This window comes from Drosophila mojavensis, unplaced genomic scaffold (genome assembly GCF_018153725.1).
Source record: "Drosophila mojavensis isolate 15081-1352.22 unplaced genomic scaffold, ASM1815372v1 contig_81, whole genome shotgun sequence".
Lineage (NCBI taxonomy): Eukaryota > Metazoa > Arthropoda > Insecta > Diptera > Drosophilidae > Drosophila > Drosophila mojavensis.
The window spans coordinates 6,845,460-6,864,767 of record NW_025318907.1 but is presented as its reverse complement, the minus strand read 5'-3'; the positions used below and the strand labels follow the sequence as shown (position 1 = coordinate 6,864,767).

Here is a 19,308-nt window from a genome sequence, read left to right as displayed (position 1 = left end):
TTATATATCGTCCGCCTCCACAATATTGTCTCGATAAGACTAACTATCGACTAATCGAACATTAACGCTAACGGAATTTGAACTTAATTTGACGGTATTATGAAAACAAACTATTTATAATGCACAATAAATTATAAATTACAATTATTTTATTATAATCAATTACTCAATTTTGTGACTATTATTGTCACTCTGGAGCATAGTGGTCCATATACCAGTAAAAAGAATTGTCTTATTGATTGCCGTTTTAAATTTGTTCCGATAAGACTAGTTCATTGAAATCGATTTTGGCGCTCACGAAAGTAAGATTTAAGTATTTTGAAATATAAAATAACAAATTTTAATTAATCACATCATCATTTGGTTGTTGCAGCACTTTCATGTCATTTTGAAGCTCTTTTAGCTCTCTAAGCATATTACGTGCCAAGTGACCCTCCGGCGTGCAGATAGGTTCATAAAGCAGCATGCGAAGTGATTCCCGCATCATAATCTCAGTCTGCTGCAATTCTCCCTGCATAAATGTTAGTTTTTGTTTTAGTAATAAATATACATATAAAAAGATGTGAATATTTTACCAATAAATCTGCAGCGGTATGCTCCTGTTCACTGAACAATTTTCGCGCAAGCTCAGCTTGAGTGTTGGCCAATTCGTAGAGTGCAATTGCTTTAAGGCGGGATATGCCGGGAACCAAAACCTTAAGAACCAACAATATTTCTTGGCATAGGCGAATCTTACGCTCGTACACTTTACGGCTGGGTCGATGTGCCATATTCTGCAAGATCTGCCTCAGTATGGATGCTATATTCTGTTTAAGGTCGAGCATAATATAATGATTGCCATGGAGCAGACGTCCCAGCTTGGCCAGCAGCAACTCTAGACGATAAATATCATCGCGAGCATGAAAAACCTCTTCCTTAGCACGTTCCACTACACTTGCCACAAATTCTGGGTTCAGCATGTGCTCCGGATTAAGCAGACACTGCCACGCATTAGAGTCAGGCTGTTTTACTATATATCCACCTGCACAGTGGGAGCATACGAAGCTGCTCATGTGAGTGCCCAGCTCAGTAGGATCCAGGCAGCGGACACACTGGCAATCAAAGCACTTTCCAATCTTCAAAATCTGACGCCTTTCGTCCGTGCCCAGCATAATGTTCGTATAGCAATTGTATAGAATCTCCCCGGCGGCTATGGATCGATTTGCATACAGCTTGATGCGATGCTGTTCATCGATGGCCGCTACTACATTGGGAACACAGCTGTGCGCAAAAAGACCAGCTCTCAAATAGACACCGCGCATGGAACTCCCAGATTCCGGGGCGCGTATTTCAAAGCCATTGATGTCCGCAATGCCAAGCATGCGTTGCAGCAGGTCTTCATCGATTTCCGAACCATTTCGCAGCTGCAACAACAATCCGGCTGATTGAAGTGGCTCTATCACCTGTTTCTGATAAGTGCGCCAAATTTCTGTGTCCCGACGACGAGCTAGATGTGCCTCCATTTGTAGTAGCTCTTCATACCAAGAGTGCATTTCTGCATGCTCCCTCAACAGCAAAAACTTTAGAACATTGGCAATCTCTGCATTCGCTTGCAGCTGCTGCACTTGCTCGACATGCAGCTGCAGCTTCGCCAAGCGTAGGCAGTCAAGGCCATGATGATCCACGCACTCCGCACAGAGCGGCATTAGACGACACTTGCTGGCCACTCCCCGAACAGAAAAAATGTCACACAATGAGAAGCTCTTCAGGATTACGCTGGTCAAGTACCTACCCGCAAAACGTGGAGGTTAACTGATGGCAGTTGCAACAGCGTCTATCAGCGTTGTTGGCGAGCAGCAGCAAAGGTTGCTCCAGCAGCAGCGTTTCTCCGGCCTTGATATTGACAGCAGCTACCAAATACCTTTGTAAGAAAAATATAGGCAATACGTCAGCATGCCATAATTGTATGTTTGTATATCAACAGGATATTTAAAATGTTCTTCTACATAAAGTTTAATATGCCGTTCTCCAGAGCATTAAATAGTGTAGTAAATATGGAACTGAGGAGGATATTAATATAGTTTTAACATGTCATTTAATTTGATATTAGTAGAGCCAATAGAGAACTTAATAAGGTACTCAAAATGTTCAGCAATATATCTATCAATACGGATTTCAATTCGGGCATGAATTGGTCATTCGATAAGGTTTTCTTTGGTTTAATCCACCCACCTGCCCATCGTCTCGTTTTCTTTCAGTTCACATTTATTGGCAAAGTCTTCCATTCTGAATGATTATTTGAAATGTGAACGCTTCCCCGTTTCTTTTGGCCAAGTTTTGCATCTGGTGTTGCCAATTAGCACTTTTCGACTGAGGGCCCAATATTGTGTCGAGCGATACTGAGACTCTAGTATCTATTTAGATTTATTTATATTTAAAAGCGATTCTTAATTTAATTTGTATTTCAATGTGCGTTTCCTCTGCCCATCGCCCGGTCGCTGACACCTCTCTCCCCCCTTGGCTCGTACACCTGAAGTGAATGCGCTTTTGTTTGGCTATTGAACTCCTTCTAGCCACGATCTGGGATATTGCTTTAGAAACAATCAGAAAACATCTTGAATTCGAATCGCAGATTTTAAATAATGTTATATTCGCTTTTATATATTGTATTTAAAAAACTTCTCAACTATTTAAAAAAATATAAATTAGTACTTAAGACCAACTTTTAAATAGAAGATTGTACTGGAAACGTTAAAAGTTCACTTTATAATTGATATATCCCTCTGAATCAAGTGTATTCATCTGATTGTAATTTTACAGAATCATTTTTTAATTTGAATTGTAATAAAATAAAATATCTTATGCTATTCTCTATTATCTGCTATGGGAGACTGTCTGATCAAATGAATAGCCAAATCTGTTAACAATGTTGACCACCAATATTAGTTAAAATATAGTAGTCAGAGATAAAAATCATTTTAATTTTATGTTTTTAATTTGTAATTAGTAACATTTAAATCAATAGTTTGTGTACCCTGAACTAAATAAAGATGGGAAATGATGTATCATATTGAGGAGGGTTTTTTTCTTATTATTTTATTTTATTTATTTTTATTCTTTTATTTTTTATATATATATATATATATAATTTTCTTTATTCAATAAGCTGACTAGTTTTTTATACCGTAACTTGATTTCTATGACAGTTCAAATATTTTACAATTAGTAGATTTCAGGTACTCCACCATACCATAACATGTAAATATATCTCCAAGACTCGAGAATCGTGATTTGGTCAATATTCACATATGTGCGCCATTATCACATACTAAAAGTTTAATAAGGAGTGTCTATTTACAAGAACAATTATTTAGCAGCCATTTTCCCTTAGTGTAGCCAAAACTACAGGCTGAGTGCAGTCGCTGCGTCAACTGCGCAGTTAGCAGAGCGTACGCTGTGTGAAGGTATTGTTTACTACATATGTACATACATATGTACATATGTATGTATAAATAAAGAAAAGCGTGATTTTAATGTAATATAATTTATTTCAACCGATAAAAATATCTCAATTTTAAGCATTCAAATATTTTGAAACCCTTACGTATTACCAACATTCTAGCTACAAGTTCGGATTAGGGAAATATTGTTGAAAACATGAATTGCCAATTAAATTGTTTGCCAAACATTGTTTTATTTTGGCCTCGTAAGGAAGAAACCCATTTTTTGATGAAATGAAATTTTTCAGCATAAGGAGATGTTTTCAGCTTGCGATTCTCTTCCAAATGAAAAAATTTCTAGCTTACATTTTCTACATATTTTACAAATCTTCATCAATTTCAACATTTCCTGTCGAAACTCTCATTTCTAATATATTTTAATGTTTCCCGTATTTCATTAGATCAGATTCGATGCGCTCTAACTCCATGGCAATGCGTTCGGTTAGAAATCCCTCGGCCGAGTTCTCTGGTTCGAACTGCAACAAATCCAGTGCTTCCTTGGCCACCGATTGGGCACGCTTCAGTTGCGCCTATATAAATGAGGGATTTAGGCATGGATTATGGCTAAGAGTAAACTAAAGATCATATAGTTTATGTTCCACTTACGGCGTATCCCTTTTTGTCTACATCGCCTTCGGAGAACTGCAGTTCGGTGAGTTCCACAAAGGACAACAGGTACTCGAACAGAGCAATCGCATAGAGCTTGGAGATGCCGGGTATGACCGCACGACAAATGGGCAACAGATCACCGCAGAGCTCCACGCGACGTGCTAGCAATTTCTTGCAGGGATCATTCAGAGAATTCATGAGAGCTGCTGCACGCAAAATGCTCGCAATGTTCTGCTTTATGTCCAGCAAGAGGAAATGATTGGGATGTAGCAGCTGTTTGTTCTGGGCAAGGAGGGACTCATAGGCACTCAGCTCGCCCTTCGCATCGACCAGAGCACCGCCGACTTCAGCGAGCAGCTCGTGGACATCGGCAGCTGGTATAACAGCTCCGCAGCTCACATCGAGGCAACGCCAATTGCCAGTTCCGCCCAAATCACAAACGGCATAGCCATCTGAGCAATCCCGACACTTCATGCTGCTCATGTGGGTGCCCAGTTCCGTAGGATCCAAGCAACGTACGCAGGCGCACTCCATGTGCCGCGTCATTCGCAACTGATGCTGTCGCTGGCTGGTGCCCATTAGCGGATTCGCATAGGATGTGAAGATGATCTGGCCGCTCTCAAGGGGCACAGCGGCATATAGCTTCAAATTGAACTGCTCGTCTAGAGCGACCACCGTATTGGGGACACAGCTATGTGGCAAGTTAGCTCCGCGCACATAGACGCCTTTAAGTGTATCTCCATCCCTTGCGGTCACCTCGTAGGCGCTTGTATCAATGCGAATGCAATGAGCATGCAAGGCATCCGATGTCAATTGCTGATCCGGCAAAACCTGTGCTAAGCCACTCTCCATTATTGGACGCACCACCTGCTCTTCATGCTCCTGCCAGACTCCGTCTTCATTACGATAATCCTCCAGCTTAACCGGTCTTTCCAGCAGTATTTGGCATTGCGCCCGCTGATCCGGCTGTTCGAGCAACAACAAAAGCTTCAGCAGCGCACAGATGCCGTAGTTCTTAATTAGCAGATCTTTTCCGATTCCACTACCGGCTCCACTCGCGAAGAACTCGCACTCGAACGCATCGTGCGCGCTGCAGTCCATGCACAGCGGATATACCTGGCACCTGCGACATATAACATACGACTCCTGTAAACATTGAGCGCATTTTAGTCGATCGCATTCCCAATGGGGCGCCACCAGCAGAGGCTGTTCCTCCAGCAGCGTCTCGCCGGGCTCAATGCTTAGGCTGGCCACTAAATGCCTGCAAAATTTGATATACATATGTATATTAACTAATCTATGTAGATGTTTTCACTGATTTTCCAGCACCTGCCCAATTTCTCATCGTAGATATCTTCCAATTTTTCGCTGTATTCTTGCATCTGCTTTGATTACGTGTTGTACGTCTGCAAAAATACAATAAGACGAAATGTGTGTTTTCACGGCAATGCGACCAAACAGCGACTGCCAGACGCTTTACTTGGAACTCGCCAATTATAAATATAGCAGGAGCGAGTCTCTCTCGACTGGCTGCCGCGCTTTCCTAAGTACTTTGGCTAATTGCGTGAGTATCTCCACAGACATATTAGATTATTTTTAGTTAGTTGTCTCTTAAGCAACAGCGACTGCCGATTGTTCTCTTTACTGGACGCACATATTTTTATGTATTTTCAATATGCTTAGTTGAAAATATCGATAATTAACGGCTTCAATTGTAATTTAAGCTATCGCAGATAGAGAACGATGTATCCGATTTTATTATAACAATTTTAACGATGGTTCCCCATGCGAAACAGGTGGCAGCCTTGTTGATTTATGAAACTTCGTTAAATTTTAAATACAAGTTTTGGTGCTAATGGCTTGTCTAAAATAATTAAATTGAATTGAATTTGTTACACGATTGGCGTCTACCAGTATTCTTTAGGTTTTTTGAATTTATTTGATAATTTATTATCAGTGTAACTTATTTTACCGTTAATCTAAGAAGTGGCAGCACTGTCGGTTACTGCCGTTTTTTGTTTTTTAATAGCGCAATAAGAAAATTATGCCTGAAACGATTAAAAACAATGGCTGATTGAAGAACACAAATCTGTTCAATAAAAACGTCGGAAAATTGCAATTGATTTTGTATGCATTAAAGTTTTATTTAAAATATTTCTTTGCCATTTCTTTTTATGATTTATATTGTTTTGTTTCACACCTTCCTTAATTTGTTGTGTTGGTGTGCTTTGTGTGGCTACTAATATTAAAAATTATGCTGCTTTTAAATTATAATTATGGCTTTTGCTCCGCCGATATTTCAAAACCACATACAAATTGTTGTGTATATGTGTTTTCAAACAATTTTAAGTGTTTTTTGCTTCCGGCTGTATTTATGTGTGTGTGTATAGAACATACAGATACATTTTGTAAATGGTAATAGTAATAATAATAATAATAATGATAATCAGAATGCCTAATGCATTCGATGTTCGTAAAAGATACATATACAATTACATATAGGTAACTATATATATGCATGTATATTTAATTTGATTCCTCTGTTGTTGTTTTTACTTTTTAACACTACATTGCGCGCACACAAACACTCACACACACACACACTTTCGCTGGGTGTGTGTGTGTGCGCGCGACTTTTATATGTAAATATATGTGTGTATGTATAAGTAGTAAAAAATTTAATTTGTATATGTTTTTATGCTTATTTACTGCGTTTGCCAGATGCATTTAAGCACCTATTGGCCTTTTGTACTCTACGTGCCTTCTTCGCCTCCATTTGCTCCACGAAAACTACATTGCCCAAATGGGACTCAGCAGTTGCTTGAATTGATTCACTTTTGATTGGCTGGAGCAATTGCAACTGCTGCTCGTTTCCCTTTTCCATTTCATTGCCATTGGGAGGCAGCATTGGCACCAGCTTAATGGACACTGGACTCACAATCACGCCGCTACGTTGATGATTGCCATAAAAGAGTTTCGTCGAATAGCCACAGCTGGTGCTGCCGCTGGCTTCTACCTGTTGGCTCGCTAGATCCTGAGACGGCGATGTCGCATTGGACGCAATTATATTGGACGTTGCAGCGATTTCGCTGTCCATCATCGTTGAAGCATATTTGCGTTTGAGATTTTTGGCAGCCGAATTAACGGCTAACAGCTTGGATGTGGTTGCCTCATCTGGCAGGGCGAATGGGTTCTCAACGCTTGCGTTCAGCTCACACCCGTCTACATTGGCGGCAGCCGTCTCATCCGCCTCGGTCTCATCGTTGATTATGATTATGTTATCCGGATCGACACCCTGATTGACCAGCGCTTTTAAATCCTCGTGCGGTAACACTGGAGTCACTTTCAAATTGCATGAACTGCAGACCGACGGTATTGCAGGGCTCTTAGAGCGCCAGAATTGCAGCTCGGTTTTGCACTTGTTGAGTTCCTACAGCGATCGAAATATATATAATACCGAATATATTAACGGTGCACCGTCTTCTTACGCACCTGCAACAATGTGGAAAATTTGCGTGCCATTTCTTCATTCTTCTTGTCATTCTCGTCCAGGCGATTGGCATATTCCAGCGTCTGCTTCTGATGCTCCGCCAATAGATTTTGCTGTTCGGCAAGCTGTTTGCTCTGCTCAGCGGATTTGCGTTTGCAGTTCCTTAGCTCGGTGCGCAGCACTGATAGCTGATTATTGTACATCTTCATGCCCTGCTTGATCTTGCGTATGCCCTTACGCAACACCATGTGGTTCTGAGGTGGTGAGTTATTCGAGCTGTCCGAGAGATCTGAGCTAATTGCTAAGGTAGCTGAAATTGGTAGAGAAATTGTTTTAATCACCAGGTGAAGAATTAAAATGAGTTCGACTTACGCCGCTTTGTGGTAACGGGCAATTGGAAAAAGTCCTTGTTAAAGTAGGCCAAGCCCGGCAGAGTAGGCTCAATGCGGTCCTTAAAGTACTCCATAGCCATGGTGGAGAGATCGAATAGCTCATCGGTGACACGATAAGGACGCTGCAACCGCGGCGTAATACTGATGTAGTTCAAAATCGAATGCACTTCATCAAGAATCTGCAAAGGCATAGCGATTGAATTCAGATAGGGCCAAACTAATTGCTAATAAGCTTCACTTACGGCACCCGGAAAGAAACAGCAGTGACCACGCTCGATGTGCTTGCCCATGGACATTTGGAGCAACGACAGTCGCATATAGCAAGTCTCGATAATGTCGCATTCGCAGGCCAACGGATGATGACGACGAGCCGACTCGCGGCGCGGCATGCTCGACTTTATCGATTGAAAGCGATTGAAAGTCGTCTTAATCTGCTTTGCGAAAGCCGCATTCAACATATTCATGCAAATGTCGTTCATGCGATTCGACACCTGCGAAAAAGAAATCATGTACAACACATGTCCATATATTACTTTTAAGTTCATAATTCTGTTTAAATTCAGCAAGATCACAGAGCGCCAGCAACGACCCGCATCCCAAATTTTTAGCGCATCTCATAAATATATCAAATTACGATTGGCTGGCTACCTACTACACAACATATTCTCAGATACACGCACACACACACACGTGCGCTACACATGCACACATAGGCAAACATACGAATGTGAACACAAAATCAAATGCATAACAAAACCCAAGAAACAAAAAACTAAAGATAGCGATGTGTATTGCATCTCTACGTGACACGACTTGCTCGTTTTTTAATACTAATAAAAATAATTGTATTAAAGGTATTTAAGATACAACATAAATTAGCATTATTAAAACACATATATGTGGTAAGCTACAAAATATTTTCCAATTGGATTTGAATTGAAAGAATAATTAGAATAGACAACATATTATAACTAATAACGCTCTATATGAAATTTTACAAACTATTATCCAATAAGATTTTAATTAAATTTATATTCGATAACATTTGTATATTTCTTAGTATTGCTCGCAGTATTCTAGGCCTAGTCTAAAAGTAATACTTCTACAGTCTGTCAAATACCGTAACTTCTTTCCTGTTTACCTGCGCACACATAAAGGCATTCCATCGTGTCCATTTATGACACATTATCGTGTTGACATTCGAATAGCAAAAATTATAAATATTCCAAAAACAAGAGCACGCACAAACATGAATCGCTCGTTCGAGCCACGACCCACGCTCCGCTCTAGTCGCCGATGACTTTTGAGTGGCAAAAATAATATATCTTACAACAACAAAAACATGCACAAGTGCATGCAGGTAGTGGAATAACATGCCTCTACCCCTAGAACCACCTATCCATCGACTACTTAGCCAACGACGACCCACGCGCATTCTACTTACATTTTGCAAATTGCTTTTTATTGATTAAATAATGAAACTCGCTTTGCACTTGTAACAGACCTACCACACCCCGACTCCTCTCCTTCGCAGCCTGTTGTCACTTACCAATCTTAAATTGCTGATTTTCTTATAATCCAAGTAGCCGAGCGTTTTGATGATCAGCTCCGTGGGCAAGTCCAGGAAATTTAAAACGGGAGCGATGGTGGCCAGCGGCTGCTGCCGCTGATGCTGTTGCACTTGCTGCTGCTGCTGTTGCTGCGGCTGGTGGTGATGGTGCTGATAATGTGTGGTTCGCCGCACTACTGTGGCGCGAGTAGTTATTGGCGCCTCATCATAACCACCGGCGCCTCCCGCATTGCCGCACATTTGGCGCGTTGAGACCATAGTGAACAAACAGCAAAGACACTCAGTTGTTTATCTCCAAAACTTATTAGTTGCAAAGTGCTTTGAAGTATAGGCTAAATCGTCTTTGATGGACAAATGCTAGGAAATATGGATCGAAGCAAAATGTTTAATTGCAGTTTTTTGATTTCGATTTGTGTCGAAATAATTTACAATCGACCGATGACAGGCATCATTCAATTCAGTTCGTTTGATCGAGTCTCCTATATATATATATACGTGTGTATGTGTGTACAGTGGGGAACTCTTGTTGAGAGCAATTTGCTACGCACTTTAGGGATAGTGCATTTCTTACCCGTTTTATTCAATGGAATTACTGTGTGTACATTGTTTTTTGAATACTATTCAGTACGCGTAAGCGTTTAGTGCACAGCACAACACTTTTTCGTTGTATTTGCAACGTTTTCATGGACTTTTCACACAATTTTTCTCGACCAGCACAATTAAAACTACATACACGCAAAAAAAATGGTCGAAGACACAGGAACCAGCTATTAATGCTATCGATAAGTTTCTTTACGAGTATCGAGCTAGTTCTTTGCTGCCACAGTTGCCACATAGAGACGCGCGCCAAATGGTAGACGAGTAGTGTGAGGTGGCAACGCTGGTTGATGTTAACTAAACAGTAGTCTGTAAGGTGGGGGCAGTCCGTTCTGTTAAGTCAAAACTCGCTCAACATGCAGGCTGAAAAAAACAGCAAATGTGCTCATTTTCATTAATTGATCACAAATTGTATATAAATTAAAACAAAATTAAATGGTAATAAACCAAATATTCGACACGATAGCACATCAATACCAAATCAGCATATGTGAAAACAGTGAAAGCACCAGAACAGAACGCTTTGTGAGTGCGTGCGAGTGTGTGGCTTACGAGTGCGTGTCAGTATGTGTGAGCGTGAGTGTTGACAAAAAAATGAAAAAATATATATATGTATATATTGCTGCAAAATCAAAACAGGAAGTGCATACAAGATAAATGCATGGAAAGAAATATTAGTGAAAACAGATAGTTGTAAAGAATATGCTTCTAAACACTGTCTAAAAACAGAATTTAACGAAATTCATGTGGGGGCGTTTTTTTTAATTCTTTGAGCAACTTTCTGTGTTATTTTGTTGTTGTTTTCAAGTTGATGCCGCTTCAGGAACGCTTTAAATATTATTGAATATCACGTCATTTGGTAACGCTCGCGCGCACTCGCTCTCTCACTCACATTCTCTCTGTTGGTTTTGTTGTTGCACATTTAAAAAGCAAAACTCACACGCATACACACACTCACATGCAACAAACTTTTTTGCAGTGAAATCGAAGACTTGCATTTAAATGAATGTACAAGACTTACTGTTGATTGCTGTGAGTGAGTGTTGTATATGTTTATATGATTGTGTGAGTTTGTGTACGTGTATATGTGCGCTTTGGAGTTCGTTTTCATATGTTAATGCATGCTCATAATGTACGCTTTTATCTTAAAAAAAATAAAAATAAAAAGTTTCGCGCTATCACCGAACAGCAGCAGCCGCTCCCATTCAACATTCTTGCCAAGCACACACAAACACTAAACGGAGCCACAGCGGAGAATAAAAACAACAACAAAAACCACAGCAATAACAAGAAGAACAGAAACAAAAACAGCAGCATCAACAGCAGCACTTGGATGCCTATTGCTTGCCCACGCCCACAATGACAGCCGCTCCGCCCGCCCACGATAATGGCGAGCAGAACCACCAACAACAACAGCAGCAGTACGCATTAGTGAAACGCGCCGAAGACGAACGTGAGGATATTTTCAAGCGCTATGAGCTGGGCCTGGATCCCCATAACGTCGTCGACTCCTGGGAGAATCCCACATTTGAAATCTATCACATAACAGACAAGTAAGTAAGGATGGACTTTGTTTTCCTTTGTTTCAAGCGATTAGCGGCTGTGTGTGTGGTTGTGAGCTGACTAATGCATAAATAACTGTTAATCGCAACAATACAAACATGTGCCAACAATAGAGGGCGTATTTAAGAACAGCCAAAGACTTAAAAAAAGAAAGTATATAGGCATATTCCGAATTTAGAATAATCTCTTATTGGCCACAATAAATGTGAGTTTGGCTGACGCATTTTCATACCTCTCGAGCATAAGTTTATAGAATGTATGACATTCTATTGCTACTTTCTTTATATATAATTTGTCGTGATATCTTATAAATGTAATCAAATCTTTGCGAAGTGTTTATTAGAGAGAACTGCTAATCCACTTTGAGGAGCCAGCATATAATCAGATCTAAATGTAAATAAACCTAGGTTCTCCATATCTATGTTTGCTCAACATTTTCAGGTCTTATGTGCATTAAAAAAAATTAGTTCAGTTAGGAATTTGTGCACCTGATGAAATCGTAGTAGACATACTGCTATCTTATCAGCAATGGCAATTGTCAGCGTTAACGTGTATTTAATGTATCTTGTTTTTAGATACGGCTTCATGCACGATTCCCGCCTGCCATCGTCTCGCGACTCCCAGGAGGTGCAGCGCACGAAGATCGAACTGGAGCGTGATAAAAAATGGGTGAAAATGCTGAATCACTGGCCTCCGCCACAGGACAAGCTACACAAGCGGGTCTACAAGGGAATACCGGATCGAATGCGTTGGCCGGCTTGGAAGCAATTGCTCAATGTGCAGCAGTCTATGGACAACAATGTGGGCGTGTACGCTCGCATGCTGCAGATGGCCAAAGAAAATGCAACTGAGACGCGGCAAATCGACGCGGACGTCAATCGTCAGTTTCGTGACAATCTGGCCTATCGGGAGAGATATAGCGTGAAGCAATGCTCACTGTTTAACGTGCTGAACGCCTACAGCATTTACAACTCCGAGCTGGGTTATTGCCAAGGCATGGCGTGTGTGGCGGGTGTATTGCTGCTGTACATGCAGGAGGAGGAGGCATTCTGGGCACTCAACACGCTGATCACAGATCGCAAATACGGCATGCACGGCCTGTTTATTGAGGGCTTTCCAAAGCTGACGCGCTTCATCGAGCATCATGATCGCATTCTGTCGAAGATAATGCGAAAGCTGCATAAACATTTTATGAAACACAATGTGGATGCACTGCTCTATGCCATCAAGTGGTTCTTTGTGGTCTTTGTGGAGCGCGTGAGTAAAAAGATGAGTGTGCCAAATTATATTCCGTTAATTTTATCAATATTTTTCTATTTTCAGGTACCTTTTAGTTTAAGTTTACGTGTTTGGGATATTTTTCTGCTTGACGGCGATCGTGTTATATTAGCCATGGCCATTACTATACTTTATTTGCACAAGGACGAACTATTGCGTCTGAAAGATATGGATGGCATTATTGAATATCTGCAAGTGAAGTTGCATAAGAACTTTGGCTACAGTGACGACGATGCCATTCAGGCGCTCGAGCGTGTCATGAAAAAGTTGAAAGATCTGAAACTCGATGTGCCCCCACCAGCGAAAACCAATGAGTTTCCCACACGGCCACTCGGCGTGTTTGTGGCGGCGGATCTCGAGAAGAAAACTGGACGCAGACGTGACTACACCGATACGGAAAAGCAAGTCTTAACAGATGTGATAACAAGGTGCAAACATTTGCGCATCCAATTTCTATACACAGTTGATAATGTATTCACTTTATTGTTAAATTGATAGGCAAGAACAAAACGCAATTGAAGTACAATCTACGGTGTCCTATGAGACATCTGAGTGCGCAACTGGTGAGTTTTTGTATATATATTGATACCTATTCAATGGCACAACTACTTAACTTGACTATTCTTATATACACTATATCTAACGCTTGCTTTTCTACTAATTACAAAAATAATAAACCCATTTCTTTAAATCTTTTTATAAACAACACATGATTGTAATCTGTAGTGTGTGTGGTGCAAGCTTTAAAATTAGTTTAAATATATATATACATATATATTTATTTACAACTACAATTTAGTCTTATGATCGTCTTAATTTTGTATACAGTTTCGTTAATTGTATTTTTACCAAGCGTTTATCATATGTATTTAGTCTTGTACATCTGTAATGAAATCTCCCCATTTGTTGTATATTATTTGATGTTTGTATATTTATTTTTTTCTTGTCTCTTTTGTTTTAAATGTGCTGGTTAATTTGTATACGATTCCAAAAGGTTTCAACTTTTGTTTAAGAGAGATAATGTCTACATAACGACAGACCTTTAAGAATTTCCTATTAATTTCCAAGGCTGTTTGTTTTTTTTTTTTTTAAATTGTTTATAATGAACTTCAACCCAAAAATGAATACCAAAAATAGAAAATGTTGCATTGAGTACGCATCGCAAAGTTCGCTGACCCAATTAAGTGATTGTAATTGGCTAAATTTAACGACCGGACTATGTGATACCCTGTTGTTGTATTCTTTTTGCGGTTCTGGGCTGCGGGTGCGAGTTGTGGTTGTTGTGCTCACTAAAACTAAAAAATAATGTATATATAATGATGAATGAATGCGAGATAAACTGCCTATGTATATAAAATTGATTAAACTGAAGCATAAACCGTCGCTTATTAAATATGCGTCACAGTTCACGCGTCATTCGAGATTTGTATATATACATGTATAATGTTCCATTTGAATTGCATTTGTCTAACAATGTCCGCTCCATTTGTATATCACACGCATTTATTCAAACGCTTCAATTGCAATGTCTACGCGGGATTTTTTCTTGTGGAAACATGCTAAAACCTCTCTGTGTGGCGCCTATCGAATATTTAACTAAACCAAAAACATTCGAAAGAAACAAAAAAACACTGCATAATCTCTATTGTTCGTAGGTGATGCGTATTCAATGAAAACCTATCAGAGTATGACTAGTTTAGCCACCTCGCCGGCAATTAGTAGCTATTCGCTATATAGCAATGGCAATGGCTTTGTGATCACCGGGACCGAAGACAGCCGCAGCCAGAGTGTTAACAATCTCAACTACCACTGGCAGCAGTCGCAGCAGCAGTCCTATGCCTATATGCAGCACATCTCAGCCGATCGTTTGTCACACCAACGGCATAGCTATAGCAGCGATAGCAATAGTCGCAATCGACTCGATCTGGATAAGGCGCTGGAAGCGCTGCAAAGCCAGCAAGTGCAACTGCAGCACGAGAATCATCATCAGCAGCAGCAGCACAGCAAACGAATCCTGGTCGAGAATGGAACTGATAAGCTGACGCAGGAGAACTTAGCCAAAGCAGTCAAGCATCATAATGAGAAAAGCTATGATGTCGTTATTGTTAATGATGTTGACGTTGATGTTGATGATGATGATGATGCGCTGAGCGTGGAGAATACGCGACTGTAGTCTGTTTATTTCATCAATCTACAATCGTATATCTGTCGTAGTTTTTAAGTTGAATTTTGTACTTGAATTTATAAACTTTATTCGTTTGATTTGTCGTTGCTCAAATTGAATGCCACTTGATTAGTTACAAATTTACATTAATTAGTAATTAGATTTAATTTCTTTGGCTATCGAAAATTGTTGCTTAGCACACAAATTTGTTAAACGTAAATATTTGTTGTTGTCTAATGTCAACGTTTTGTATTTAGCGTAAATTTCTCAAACACACACGCAACTGATATTATCCTTACATATATATTGAAATCATTCATATATATACTTATTCCAAAAACAAACATAACTGATAATTCCTAAGATACCAACGATTCCAGCAATACGTACAACGAGTTTCAATGCACAGCCTAACTAAAACCACTTAACCTAAACTATTAACTACTCTATACACGTATTTATTAATGCCAACAAATCTGATATATACCCTATATACATAAATGAAGTCTATCTACACATATATATTAAAATTGTAACTGCATTTTTAAATTATGTTTCTGCTTAAATTAAGTTTGCATTTATACATCATTTCATTTGCTACTTAAAACACACAGAACGCCAAATTCAGATTGTAGCTCTAGATAAAAACATGAAATAGACATATATATATACAAATGTATGTATATATATATTTAACTGAAATAAATATATATGATTTTTGTACTGAAGCAAATCTTCATTTCTTATTGCCAGTTTATGTTTTTATTGCACTTTGCATGTCCTTTGAATCTAGACAAACTCTATTGCAGCTTATGATTGATAATAAATTAAAATATGAATCATTTTTATTTTGCACAACATACACTAACAAACTATTTAACAACCAATTCGCAATCAAAACTTAATGTTAAATTGTTTTTTTTTAACAAACAAAAAAAAAAAAAAAAAAAAAAAATCCCTAAAAATAAAATACAAAAATCTTCAATCAACATTGGAAAACGCAACAATTGGAAAACAACGAACTACTTCTAAACATATTGGCAAACATTACTATATCACTCTCTTTCTATAAAATCAAAATCAAACCCAAAACGAATACATAAACTATTAGTTACGCTTACTGTACCCGAGGACTCGCACTCAATTCGAAGTTCGCTTGCAGGTACTTCAGTTGCCTCTCACGGCTCATCGGAAACCATGTCGCTGGAGGACAATAAGTAAAGTCTTTGCATTTACTCAATTTGGGATTTTCAATTAATAAGTTAATGATTGAAACATTCGTTTATTGCAGCATTCACTTGAAAACCGCCAATATGCTGCAAAATGCACCGCAACGTGAAATGCTGCTGGGCACCTGACGTCAGCTGCCGCCGGCATCTCAAGCGATGTCCGCCGCGGCAGCAGCAACAAACACTAAAACAGCAGCAGCATCAGCAACATCAGCAACAGCAACTACAACAACCACTACAACAAACACTGCTACAACTGCAACAAGCAATGCAACCACTAGAACAAACACTGCAACACCGCCACCCGTGCCGCCGCGTTCGCCGCTGGCGCTGGGCTGATTAGCAGCCAGGACGACGACGACGACAACATCGACACCCGTCAGAGTGCCATACTTAACCGTTAAGACATTCTAATTGTGTTCCACGTCCAGTCATCGTCGTTCTTGCATAGTTTTTAAGCTTTGTCGCCTTGCCACAGAAAACTGATATTTAAATGTAATGTAAAACGCAAGCCAAAAAAAAGTTTCTCAAATTTCTAGTTCGGTTTACTAACAAAATTGTTCGCAATCAATCAATTAATCGGCAAATTTATTTGTATGTATATAAACATATATATATATGCCTATAGATTTTGTATATAGATACTTAACAGAGTGTGCTTGCAAAGAAATTGCACAGAGCCAAAAAACAACTGACAAGGGCCAAGCTCCCAATCAATAAAAAATATAAAATAATAAACCGCAAGAAAAGCAATCGAGAAATAAATGCAGATATTTCTTGTAGCAAGAGCAACATGTATTTAATACAAAATAAACTAAAGAGAATATGAAATTATAGAGCTATTATAGGCATGTTGTAAATTGTATATATATACCCAAACAAAATACAAAGCAACGTTAAACAATATACATATGTATATATATACATATATATATATATATATATATATATATATATATATATATATATATATATATATATATATATATATATATATATATATATATACATATATATATATATATACATTAAAAAGTTACGTCCATGCTACCAAATATTAGCAAGTGAGCAAGTTGATATATACATATATACAACCAGAGCAAACGAATGATTATGATTATAATTATAATTATCTACATAATATATGTATGTATTGTTTTGTATGCCCAACTATATATATACATATTAAATTTAAGTAATTTATATATTTGAAAAAAAGTGGAAAAACAACTAAGTACATGCGTAAATTAAGTTCAGTGCGCACTGAACTTTATGTTCGTCTTATTAGCAGTTTACATTTCTCAGAATAAGTTTATTTTAACTTTATTTAAGTTACAAGTTCATTGTAAATTAAATTTTTGAAGTGCGTTTCAAACATAAATACGATTTATTTAGCAAATTTTGGCAAATATTCATAGGCTTAAGATTCGGCATCGATTTTAATTTTGCCGCCCTTTTCGAATATGTTGCCCAGATCCTTAAGGGATACGTCAGCAGTGCCTCGGGGCAGTGGCTGCGGCTGATTGGGCCCCGGCTTCCAGCCCACCAGGTAGATAATTTGAAATGTCGCTGGGACGCCTTCCTCGTTCGGTTTGCTGTAGAGCTCCTTGTAAATGGCACTCGCTGCCATTAAAGTTTCGCGACTTAGATGGGCGGGTCTATTGAAGGCGGCATTGTTCTCGGCCATGCCCTTCAGATCCCACATTAGCTCAAACATGCTGGGATAGCCGATGACTATCTCGTCCGTATCTATGGTTAACATCGTAAAGCCGGCTCGATTGAGCAACGAGCCTATATCACGTATTTGAGTAAAGGGCGAAACGTGAGGGGCGATTCCGCCCTTTCTCTCCAGCTCCGCCAACTGCAACGAGGAACGCAACTCGTACAACGTGTCACCACCAAATAGCGAAGCAATAAACACGCCATCCGGCTTTAAGCTACGTTTAATACGCGCAAAGCAGCCAGGCAAATCGTTGACCCAGTGCAGACTCAAGCTAGATATTATCAAGTCCATGGAGTTCTCTTCAAACTACACGGATAACAAATTATTAAAACAATAGTTTAATGCATAAATTTCATTCGTTTACCCACATCCAGTTGCTCCTCGTCTTGCACTAATTTGCTCATTCGAAGCCCTGGTGTGCCCTGCGCCTGTTCCAGCATTGAGGCACTTGTGTCGGTCAAGGTCAGGTGCTCCACACACTCGGCGAGGATGTGCTTTGATATATAACCACGGTTGCAGCCTATATCGGCAGCGGTTTTGAATTCGCGCTTTATGTCAAACACACGATCCGATAAACGGAAGCCCACCTCCTCCTTAAGATAATCATATAGCGCCACATCTGTGCTGTTGGGAAATAAATATCTATAAAAGAACTCGCTGAAACTTTGTTGAGTATCTTACTTAAGTGCCGCTCTTTCTTTTTGTAGTCGTTTCGCATTTCTGTCGAAAATATTCATATGCGATGGCTGCATCGAAAGGCAGCGCATTGTGCCATAATTGTTTGTTAAATGTTTCGCGCACGTTTTGAGCATTATTGAATAATATTGTGCCGTAATGCCGGCAGCAGCTAAGAAAACAATACTATAGGGAAACAGCTGTGTTTATGTGGGGTCCATGACATAAAGTCGGTATATAATAATATTTAATATAATTAAATTTTACTTTTTGTTTACTTTATGCACTTTATGTTTTATGTGTTTACATATGCACTTGTAATTATTTATATTTCTTTGCACAGTGTTGAATTATTATATTTTATTTTTATCGTCGTCCCATAAAATCAGCTGATAAATTGCACGCCAGGTACGCTGTTCATATAAGTTGTGGATGGTGAGTGTGGTATTTACTAATTTATTTATAAGCATATATATTTTATCTGATTTAAAGTTTGTCTGTGTAGTGATAAATAAATAAATTTAAGAGCAAAAGTAAAT

The 19,308-nt window shown here is 39.1% G+C and overlaps 5 protein-coding genes and 2 long non-coding RNA genes across 10 annotated transcripts; 3 read left to right on the top strand and 4 right to left on the bottom strand.

Moving 5' to 3' along the window:
• The first annotated feature begins 9 nt into the window (after positions 1–9).
• On the top strand, positions 10–464 carry LOC122757810. The gene is made up of 3 exons (XR_006357983.1): positions 10–94; positions 204–302; positions 374–464. It is a non-coding gene; the product is annotated as an uncharacterized LOC122757810 (long non-coding RNA).
• Positions 315–2,369, bottom strand: LOC6580916 (SET domain-containing protein SmydA-8). The gene is made up of 4 exons (XM_002006677.4): positions 2,212–2,369; positions 1,772–1,900; positions 576–1,698; positions 315–511 (listed from the first exon to the last, which is right to left on the bottom strand). Exons 1-4 carry the CDS (start codon positions 2,262–2,264, stop codon positions 341–343), a joined length of 1,476 nt encoding a protein of 491 aa, XP_002006713.1. The 5' UTR covers positions 2,265–2,369; the 3' UTR covers positions 315–340.
• A 1,138-nt stretch (positions 2,370–3,507) lies between these two features.
• On the bottom strand, positions 3,508–5,568 carry LOC6580915 (SET domain-containing protein SmydA-8). The gene is made up of 3 exons (XM_002006676.4): positions 5,418–5,568; positions 4,086–5,349; positions 3,508–4,009 (listed from the first exon to the last, which is right to left on the bottom strand). The coding sequence occupies exons 1-3, from the start codon at positions 5,468–5,470 to the stop codon at positions 3,857–3,859; spliced, it is 1,470 nt and encodes a 489-aa protein (XP_002006712.1). The 5' UTR covers positions 5,471–5,568; the 3' UTR covers positions 3,508–3,856.
• LOC122757775 lies at positions 5,562–5,988 on the top strand. Its single transcript, XR_006357925.1, has 2 exons — positions 5,562–5,652; positions 5,711–5,988. It is a non-coding gene; the product is annotated as an uncharacterized LOC122757775 (long non-coding RNA).
• A 219-nt stretch (positions 5,989–6,207) lies between these two features.
• Positions 6,208–10,292, bottom strand: LOC6580914 (F-box only protein 28). The gene is made up of 6 exons (XM_002006675.4): positions 10,112–10,292; positions 9,520–9,897; positions 8,213–8,461; positions 7,951–8,149; positions 7,581–7,888; positions 6,208–7,518 (listed from the first exon to the last, which is right to left on the bottom strand). Exons 2-6 carry the CDS (start codon positions 9,796–9,798, stop codon positions 6,790–6,792), a joined length of 1,764 nt encoding a protein of 587 aa, XP_002006711.2. The 5' UTR covers positions 9,799–9,897; positions 10,112–10,292; the 3' UTR covers positions 6,208–6,789.
• A 1,129-nt stretch (positions 10,293–11,421) lies between these two features.
• LOC6580913 (USP6 N-terminal-like protein) lies at positions 11,422–17,207 on the top strand. 2 transcript variants are annotated; one of them, XM_015164534.3, is made up of 6 exons: positions 11,422–11,690; positions 12,276–12,957; positions 13,024–13,406; positions 13,477–13,541; positions 16,254–16,359; positions 16,434–17,207. In XM_015164534.3, exons 1-6 carry the CDS (start codon positions 11,497–11,499, stop codon positions 16,498–16,500), a joined length of 1,497 nt encoding a protein of 498 aa, XP_015020020.1. In that variant the 5' UTR covers positions 11,422–11,496; the 3' UTR covers positions 16,501–17,207. The 2 variants fall into 2 exon arrangements, with proteins under 2 accessions (XP_015020020.1, XP_002006710.1); XM_002006674.4 differs by lacking the exons at positions 16,254–16,359; positions 16,434–17,207 and adding an exon at positions 14,634–15,870.
• Positions 17,208–17,556: 349 nt separating this feature from the next.
• On the bottom strand, positions 17,557–19,268 carry LOC6580912 (arginine-hydroxylase NDUFAF5, mitochondrial). Of its 3 annotated transcripts, none has more exons than XM_044011309.1 (3): positions 18,776–19,268; positions 18,463–18,713; positions 17,557–18,400 (listed from the first exon to the last, which is right to left on the bottom strand). In XM_044011309.1, exons 1-3 carry the CDS (start codon positions 18,810–18,812, stop codon positions 17,792–17,794), a joined length of 897 nt encoding a protein of 298 aa, XP_043867244.1. In that variant the 5' UTR covers positions 18,813–19,268; the 3' UTR covers positions 17,557–17,791. The 3 variants fall into 3 exon arrangements, with proteins under 3 accessions (XP_043867244.1, XP_002006709.2, XP_015020019.1); XM_002006673.4 differs by having other exon boundaries at positions 18,463–18,718; positions 18,776–19,261; XM_015164533.3 differs by lacking the exon at positions 18,776–19,268 and having other exon boundaries at positions 18,459–18,551.
• Positions 19,269–19,308: the final 40 nt, after the last annotated feature.

What these genes read in the sequence shown, in the direction of transcription:
- LOC6580916 (XM_002006677.4), bottom strand. Translation starts at nt 2,264, where the DNA reads ATGGAAGACTTTGCCAATAAATGTGAACTGAAAGAAAACGAGACGATG. An exon ending in TTAACCTCCACGTTTTGCGG is followed by an intron (nt 1,699 to 1,771) that starts GTAGGTACTTGA and finishes GGGAGTGGCCAG; the next exon opens with CAAGTGTCGTCTAATGCCGC. An exon ending in ATACCGCTGCAGATTTATTG is followed by an intron (nt 512 to 575) that starts GTAAAATATTCA and finishes ACATTTATGCAG; the next exon opens with GGAGAATTGCAGCAGACTGA.
- LOC6580915 (XM_002006676.4), bottom strand. Translation starts at nt 5,470, where the DNA reads ATGCAAGAATACAGCGAAAAATTGGAAGATATCTACGATGAGAAATTG. An exon ending in TACGATGAGAAATTGGGCAG is followed by an intron (nt 5,350 to 5,417) that starts GTGCTGGAAAAT and finishes CAAATTTTGCAG; the next exon opens with GCATTTAGTGGCCAGCCTAA. An exon ending in TAGACAAAAAGGGATACGCC is followed by an intron (nt 4,010 to 4,085) that starts GTAAGTGGAACA and finishes TCATTTATATAG; the next exon opens with GCGCAACTGAAGCGTGCCCA.
- LOC6580914 (XM_002006675.4), bottom strand. Translation starts at nt 9,798, where the DNA reads ATGGTCTCAACGCGCCAAATGTGCGGCAATGCGGGAGGCGCCGGTGGT. An exon ending in AAATCAGCAATTTAAGATTG is followed by an intron (nt 8,462 to 9,519) that starts GTAAGTGACAAC and finishes TCTTTTTCGCAG; the next exon opens with GTGTCGAATCGCATGAACGA. An exon ending in AATTTTCCACATTGTTGCAG is followed by an intron (nt 7,519 to 7,580) that starts GTGCGTAAGAAG and finishes CGATCGCTGTAG; the next exon opens with GAACTCAACAAGTGCAAAAC.
- LOC6580913 (XM_002006674.4), top strand. Translation starts at nt 11,497, where the DNA reads ATGACAGCCGCTCCGCCCGCCCACGATAATGGCGAGCAGAACCACCAA. An exon ending in ATCTATCACATAACAGACAA is followed by an intron (nt 11,691 to 12,275) that starts GTAAGTAAGGAT and finishes TCTTGTTTTTAG; the next exon opens with ATACGGCTTCATGCACGATT. An exon ending in TTGTGGTCTTTGTGGAGCGC is followed by an intron (nt 12,958 to 13,023) that starts GTGAGTAAAAAG and finishes TTCTATTTTCAG; the next exon opens with GTACCTTTTAGTTTAAGTTT.
- LOC6580912 (XM_002006673.4), bottom strand. Translation starts at nt 18,906, where the DNA reads ATGCTCAAAACGTGCGCGAAACATTTAACAAACAATTATGGCACAATG. An exon ending in AAAGAAAGAGCGGCACTTAA is followed by an intron (nt 18,719 to 18,775) that starts GTAAGATACTCA and finishes ATTTCCCAACAG; the next exon opens with CACAGATGTGGCGCTATATG. An exon ending in AAGACGAGGAGCAACTGGAT is followed by an intron (nt 18,401 to 18,462) that starts GTGGGTAAACGA and finishes TTATCCGTGTAG; the next exon opens with TTTGAAGAGAACTCCATGGA.